This window comes from Mizuhopecten yessoensis, unplaced genomic scaffold, assembly GCF_002113885.1.
Source record: "Mizuhopecten yessoensis strain PY_sf001 unplaced genomic scaffold, ASM211388v2 scaffold9425, whole genome shotgun sequence".
In the NCBI taxonomy this organism is placed as follows: Eukaryota; Metazoa; Mollusca; class Bivalvia; order Pectinida; family Pectinidae; genus Mizuhopecten; species Mizuhopecten yessoensis.
The window spans coordinates 435,390-443,918 of record NW_018408041.1 but is presented as its reverse complement, the minus strand read 5'-3'; the positions used below and the strand labels follow the sequence as shown (position 1 = coordinate 443,918).

The 8,529-nt window shown below is 36.6% G+C and overlaps 1 protein-coding gene across 1 annotated transcript in view; it reads left to right on the top strand.

Moving 5' to 3' along the window:
- LOC110458080 (protein bicaudal C homolog 1-like) overlaps positions 1 to 8,529 on the top strand; it is a 108,312-nt gene that overhangs the window by 86,632 nt on the left and 13,151 nt on the right. Inside the window, exon 11 of the mRNA XM_021509647.1 lies at positions 1,960 to 2,122. Coding sequence (XP_021365322.1) covers positions 1,960 to 2,122 — 163 coding nt within the window. The remainder of the gene's footprint in view (positions 1 to 1,959; positions 2,123 to 8,529) is intronic.

Below are 8,529 nucleotides of genomic sequence, written 5' to 3'. Positions count from 1 at the left end.
GAAATGGTTGAGATCCCCACCCCAAAACTATATATACAAATGCTGGGCAAAAAGAGACAAATGCAGTCACGATATTAGAATTGATCCTGGGGTCTGGCCACAACCCTAGGGACCTAGTTTCTGAGTCAAAGCTTGGAAACAGTTGAGATCCCCACCCCATAACCATACATAAAATTGCTGGGCATGAAGAATCTAATACATGTACAGATATGCTACAAGGATTGGCCTTGGGGTCTGGCATATTCCCTTGATCTCATTCGGAGAATATTTTGCCATGATTGCTTTGGTATCCAGGTGAGCGATACAGGCCCTCTGGGCCTCTTGTATTTTGTCACTTTGAATAATATTTCTGTTCCTGTTAAAAACAAAATCAGCTCTGTGTATAAATATATCAGGTGACCGTTAAGGCCCATGGGCCTCTTGTTTATCATTAAAACCTTTATCTATTTAACCAAACTTGCTGGATAAAAAAGCACCCCGCTTAATATTCTTGTTAAAACCCCTTGCTATGAAATATTGACCCCAAACAGCTGGTGGTGAAATATAATGTTACTGGATGTAATGTAAACTAGTGGTGATTCATTGACAGGCACTCAGAAAGTTCTAATGGTCACCTACTGGTTCATAGTCTAAACAAATATCTAATAAATGGACCAACAAAACATATTTTAGGTAACGGAATAATGGATACTGTGGTAGTTGATAGTTATGTAATCTGATAAGTAAAAGATTGATTGCGTCCGCATTATGTGTGGAATGTAGTCAATTGTTGTGTATTAAAAAAGGCTTCATCATGATTTGTAATAAATGTATAGAAAGCTTCAGGGTAATGTTATTTAACTACATTTAGTAAGCCACACATATAGCCAAGCTATTAGGACATTGGAGAATTGATATTTTTAGATAACATTTTGGAAGGAAAATTTATTTCAGATCTTGTACTGATTGAATTTAGGGACCAAGAGTGAAGGATTTTTTCTCTTGTAATTAATAAAATTTGGTGATACTAGGTAAACAAACTGATTAAATGTTTATAAGAGCAGGGTATTACTATATAGGTTAAATTTGTAGAGATATTCATTTATATACTGGTACTTGAATGTTAGGATATTCAGTGAGGTATTCTGATATTTGCCATAACCTTTTTAGCTCACCTTGCCTAAAGGGCTAACTTCATCATCAACTTTACTTTTAAAATGCAACTAGTCTAGAACAGGGGAAAGGATTTAGACTAAATCTGATCTGCATCATCTTTTGGCCAAGGGGATGAAGTGCTGCATAAATGAAGGATGTGGCCTATATAGGGACAAGGCTAAATAGAAGAAATAAAAATTAATTAAGTGATTTTATCCTAAATTGGTCTGGAGCTTCCGTAAACAAAGGGGACTCATTAATATATAAATGGAGAGTATGGCCCCTTGGGCCAAAAGGGACAGGACCATGTAGGGAAAATAAGGTAAATCTTTAACATTGTTCTTCTTTGGTATAGGAAAAGCAATTTATTTCGGTCTGGAACATCCTAGGCCAAAGAAACATAATTTTGTAAAAAAAAACTGTAGAGGGACAAGGCCTATGGGATATGGGTTTAAATTCCTAATCCTTGAGAATGGGTAAATCAGTTTAATCGAAATTAGTCTGGAGCATCCATGGGCTCATGGGACTCAGCATTGTATAAATGGAGGGTGTGGCCTCCCTTGGGGATGGAATCTTATAGGAAAAAATGGAGTCTTTAAAATCATACTCCTTCAATATAACTTTAGGAACTGTCCTGTGTCTATGGGTTCCTTCCTAACACTGGTATTCTAATTTACAACAACAGGAATAAAAAGGAATGCTTCTACACATACATGGGATTTATCTATCTCCATCACCAATAGCATATACTGTGTGAACGATGCCCCAACATGTACCCGACTCCTTCAGTCTGTCACCAATAGATTTCATCTGTTTGACTTGTAGTCTGTGATTGTGAAGAGTATAGAGAGGAATGCCCCCAACATGTACCTGGCCCGTCTGACAATGCTAGGACTGAAAAGGGATGACAAAGCTTACCCTCTCAGTAAGGCTGTGGATTCAGACACAGGCATCCTTCAGAACAATGGACTCGGACTCTCAACTCTCGGTAAGGTGTTTTGGGGCTAGCTTTTGTCTAGTAAATGTTGATTCTAGTGTAACTTACATGTGTTAAGCTCCAATGAAAATCATGTCTGATTTTACAATCCAATTTCGTTTGGCTTCTAGTGTCACTAAATCTTTATCGTTTAACTTGAACTTAACTTCTACTTACCGGTAATTAATTTTGCAAAACATAAGTGGGAATGATAAGTGCATGATCCTGACCAGTCCTTGTTATTATGGCCCTCCATTTGAGATACAAGTGCCAAATTAAGTAATCACATTGTCCCACTGTCTATCCATCCACATTTTGTTTCTGAAATTTGACATAGTGATACACTGTAGTATGTAGATGTGCAATAGTCGTTTAAAAGATTCTAAGGTCAAGGACAAAGTCACTGTTACTAAAAGTAGACCATCGGGATTACAGTCCTTATCTTGGAATCCAGAAGACCAATCTTTTTGAAATTTGACAAAATACAATGGGATATGTAGATGTGCCTTAGGCTTTTAAGATGATTCTTGATCAAGGTCTAGGTCACTGTTACTCAAATTAGACCAATGGGTATGGTCCTTATCTCGGAATCCAAAATACTAATCCTTTTGTAATTTCACTTGGTGATGCACTGAAATATGTAGATGTGCTCTATAAGTTTAAAAAGTTTCTAAGGTCAAGGTCACTGTTACTAAATAGAATATGAGTGTCATTATAAGGCACATTGCAGGGAGAAATTCCTTTTGGGGTACTTGATCAGGACAAGCATTTTGTTTGTAGGACTTAGTTATGGTAAGAAATTTGTTTATAGAACAGAAGTTTTTTGGTGATGCAAATACATGAACAACTTAGATAATGAAAGTTATTTGGAAACTGGTTGGCCAGGCTTAAGTGTTAACTATGCTCGTATTCAGTGCTAATGTCTGTAAACTTACTGGAGGCTGAGATGGTATATGTGCACTTGGATAACATCAGAAGCTTGTGTGGAATGGAAAAGTAATCAATAAAACTAAACTTCATTCATTAAAGTCAACACTAAATTCCTAACCTTTAAAAACAGCACAATTTCCAGAGTTTAGTATCCAAAATAAGATCTCATTAAAATGGCATTTGCCGTGTTGAGAAGATAAGGTTGTGAACTATTTCCTGTATATATGAGGAAGTATTGTCCTCTGATAAACACTACATCTGTGTGTTTACAAAGACATAGACAGGATGTCTTTTATCATGTCTCGTAGACAACCTCTTGTTCTGATTTGACTACAGCAGTATGAATACAACAAACTGGGAATGTGTAGCTTACTCAAATTACATCTTATATCTGTACCTGTCAGAAAGTCATCAGAATCTACCAGAAATGTTTGTTGGTTTGTTTGCTGGCATGATAAGATATGACCTTAGAGTTATAAAAGCTGAGTTACATAACATTAAAACAGCGATAGGTTTTGAAAGATATCAACATAAACTACTGCTCAATGAAAGTCATCATTGTTGGAAAGTTTTGCTACATGATCATTGGTGCTGAAAAACGGAATTGCTATGCCATGCTTAAGGTTTGTCCCAGTGGCTGCCAGTCTTTTGGTAAAGGTTTGTCCCAGTGGCTGCTAGCTTTGTGGTAAATGTTTGTCCAAGTGGCTGCCAGCTTTGTGGTAAAGGGTTGTCCCAGTGGCTGCCAGGCTTTGTGGTAGAGGTTTGTCCCTGTGGCTGCTAGCTTTGTGGTAAATGTTTGTCCCAGTGTCTGCCAGCTTTGTGGTAAAGGTTTGTCCCAGTGGCTGCTAGCTTTGTGGTAAAGGTTTGTCTCTGTGGCTGCCAGCTTTGTGGTCAAGGTTTGTCCCTGTGGCTGCCATCTTTGTAATAAAGGTTTGTCTCAGTGGCTGCCAGCTTTGTAATAAAGGTTTGCCCAAATGGCTGCCAGGCTTTTGGTAAAGTTTTGTCTAAGTGGCTGCCAGTTTTGTGGTAAAGGTTTGTCCCAGTGGTTGCCAGCTTTATGGTAAAGGTTTGCCCCAGTGGCTGCCAGCTTTGTGGTAAATGTTTGTCCCAGTGTCTGCCAGCTTTGTAATAAAGGTTTGTCCTAGTGGCTGCTAGCTTTGTCGTAAAGGTTTGTCCTAGTGTCTGCCAGCTTTGTGGTAAAGGTTTGTCCCTGTGGCTGATAGCTTTATGGTAAATGTTTGTCCCTGTGGCTGTTAGCTTTGTGGTAAAGTTTTGTCCTGTGGCTAATAACTTTATATATATATATAATACTGTCTAATAGTTTCTTTGTAAAGTTTTGTCTCAGTGGCTAATAGTTTCTTGGTAAAGTTGTCTCAGTGGCTGAAAGTTTCTTAGTTAAGGTTTGTTGCAGTGGCTGTAAGTTTCTTGGTTAAGGTTTGTCGCAGTGGCTGTAAGTTTCTTGGTAAAGGTTTGTTGCAGTGGCTGATAGTTTCTCCGTAAAGCTTTGTCTCATTGGCTGATAGTTTCTTGGTAAAGTTTTGTCTCAGTGGCTGATAATTTCTCGGTAAAGTTTTGTCTCAGAGGTTAATAGTTTCTTGGTAAAGGTTTGTCCCAGTGGCTGCTAGCTTTGTGGTAAATGTTTGTCCATGTGGCTGCTAGCTTTGTGGTAAATGTTTGTCCATGTGGCTTCTAGCTTTACGGTAATGTTTTGTCTCAGTGGCTGATAGTTTCTTGGCTGAAGTTTGTCTCATTGGCTGATAGTTTCTCCGTAAAGCTTTGTCTCATTGGCTGATAGTTTCTTGGTAAAGTTTTGTCTGAGTGGCTGACAGCTTTACGGTAAAATTTGATCGCAGTTGCTGATAGTTTCTTGGTAATGTTTTGTCTCATTGGCTGTGATGTTAGATTTATCCCAGTGGCTGACTTTCAAGTATTTTATAAATGACAGTGGATGTGGTTGTTTACATGATGTTTGTACATGCCAGGTGATGAGATCTTGTGATTGACAGACAGAAACAGGTGAAATTGATGGAGGAACTGGTAGGAATAGATTAATTATACCACTAAACTTTAGTGTGAGAGCTGTTGTTTGTGCTGGTTTTGTATTTAAAAAGTCACAGTGCTGAGTCACACTTCATACGCCATTGAAGTCTTCAAAAGTCATTAAATTTGGGATGGATTTAGAATTTTACTGGGAAGTAAAAACATGTTATGTCAATTAGCAGAGAATAGTTACGTCTACTTGGCTGTGTATCATTTTCATGTCTGTGGGTAAAGATAAATTTCTTTTAATTTCATTAGCAAAAAAAAGACATTCTGCAAAAGCTAAAAACACTAAAAAAAAATCAGACTATTTCATTAAAAACCATTTATCATTTGGATCTTTCTGCATGTTAAGATGGCAGGTGTTGATATTCATTTTAGACTGTAATGTATAGAAATAAATGAAATCCACCTGATTTCTGTTAGAACATACAGACAAGGTAAACATACAAACCAGGTAATCATACAAACCAGGTAAATTTAGAGACCAGAAAATGTACATACCAGGTAAATTTAGAGACCAGAAAATTTACATACCAGGTTACATACATACCAGGTAAACATACATACCTGTTTATATACATACCTGGTAAACATACATTCCAGGTAACGTACATACCAGGTAAATTTACATACCAGGTAAATTAAATTTACATACCAGGTTACCTACATACCAGGTAAATTTACATACCAGGTTACATACATACAAGGTAAATGTACATCCCTGGTTATATACATACCAGGTTATATACATACCAGGTTACATACATACCAGGTAAACATACATACCTGGTAAATTCACATACCAGATAAATTTACAGACCAGGTTACATACATACCAGGTAAATGTACATACCTGGTTGTATACATACAAGGTAAACATTCATACCTGGTAAATTTACATACCAGGTTACCTACATACCAGGTAAATTTACATACCAGGTAAATGTACATACCTGGTTATATACTTACCAGGTTAACATACATACCAGGTTACTTACATACCAGGTAAACATTCATACCTGGTTATATACATACCAGGTTACTTACATACCAGGTAAATGTACATACCTGGTTATATACATACCAGGTTAACATACATACCAGGTTAACATACATACCAGGTTACTTACATACCAGGTTACTGACATACCAGGTTACATACATACCAGGTAAACATACGTACCTGGTTATATACATACCTGGTAAACATACATATCAGGTAACGTACATAACAGGTTACATACATACCAGGTAAATTTACATACCAGGTAAATTAAATTTACATACCAGGTTACCTACATACCAGATAAATATACATACCAGGTTACATACATACCAGGTTACATACATACCAGGTAAACATACATACCTGGTTGTATACATACAAGGTAAACATTCATACCTGGTAAATTTACATACCAGGTTACCTACATACCAGGTAAATTTACATACCAGGTAAATGTACATACCTGGTTATATACATACCTGGTTATATACATACCAGGTTAACATACATACCTGGTTATATACATACATGGTTATATACATACCAGGTTAACATACATACCTGGTTACATACATACCAGGTAAATGTACATACCTGGTTATATACATACATGGTTATATACATACCAGGTTAACATACATACCTGGTTACATACATACCAGGTAAACATACATACCAGGTAAATTTACATACCATGTAAATTAAATTTACATACCAGGTAAATTTACATACCAGGTTACTTCGTACCAGGTAAATTTACATACCAGGTTACCTACATACCAGGTAAATTTACATACCAGGTTACATACATACCAGGTAAATTTACATACCAGGTTACATACATACCAGGTTATATACATACCAGGTAAACATACATACCTGGTTATATACATACCAGATAAACATACATACCAGGTTACATACATACCAGGTAAACATACATACCTGGTTATATACACACCAGGTTACTTACATACCAGGTTATATTCCGTCTTTGCGTATCGCAGAGTTATCTTCTCTTGGGAGTAGGTATTGATTTTTACGTAACTTGTTTGTGAGAGTAACGTCATCAATTTTTGAGAAAACGACGTAATTTTCTCGCACAAACCAATGACGTAACAATCAATACCTGCTCCCAAGAGAAGATAACTCTGGAATATGCAAAGACGGAATACATTCCAGGTAAAGTACAAACCAGATTACATACACACCAGGTAAATTTACTTACCAGGTAAATTTACATACCAGGTTAAAATACATACCAGGTTACATACATACCAGGTAAACATACATACCTGGTTACATACCTACCAGGTTAACATACATACCAGGTTACTGACATACCAGGTTACATACATACCAGGTTATATACATACCAGGTAAACATACATACCAGGTAAACATGCATACCTGGTAAACATGCATACCAGGTAAACATGCATACCAGGTTACATACATACCTGGTTATATACATACCAGGTAAACATACATACCAGGTAAACATACATACCAGGTAAACATGCATACCAGGTTACATACATACCTGGTTATATACATACCTGGTTACCTACATACCAGGTAAATTTACATACCAGGTAAATTTACATACCAGGTTACAAACATACCAGGATACAAACCAGGTATATTTACATACCAGGTAAAAATACATACCAGGTAAACATACATACCAGGTTACATAAATACCAAGTAAATTTACATACCAGGTAAAAATCCATACCAGGTAAATTTAAATACCAGGTAAACATACATACCAGGTTATGTACAGGCCAGGTAAACATACATACCAGGTTACATACATACCAGGTAAATTTACATACCAGGTAAACATACATACCAGGTAAACGAACATACAAGGTAAATTTACAAACCTTTATATACGGTGAAAACAGGGATATAGTAAGGTATTTTTACAAAAATATGCCTGTTGTAAAGCAACCTTGCAACATCACAATGTATCTAAACCTGCTGTTAAAATATTATCTAAACCTGCTGTCAACACAATGTATCTAAACTTGCTGTCAACACAATGTATCTAAACCTGCTGTCAACACAATGTATCTAAACCTGCTGTCAACACGTTGTATCTAAACCTGCTGTCAACACAATGCATCTAAACCTGCTGTCAATACATTGTATCTAAACCTGCTGTCAACACAATGTATTTAAACCTGCTGTCAACACTATGTATCTAAACCTGCTGTCAACACAATGTATATAAACCGGCTGTCAACACAATGTATCTAAACCTGCTGTCAACACATTGTATCTAAACCTGCTGTCAACACAATGTATCTAAACCGGCTGTCAACACAATGTATCTAAACCTACTGTCAACACAATGTATTTAAACCTGCTGTCAAAACTATGTATCTAAACCTGCTGTCAACACAATGCATATAAACCTGCTTTCAACACAATG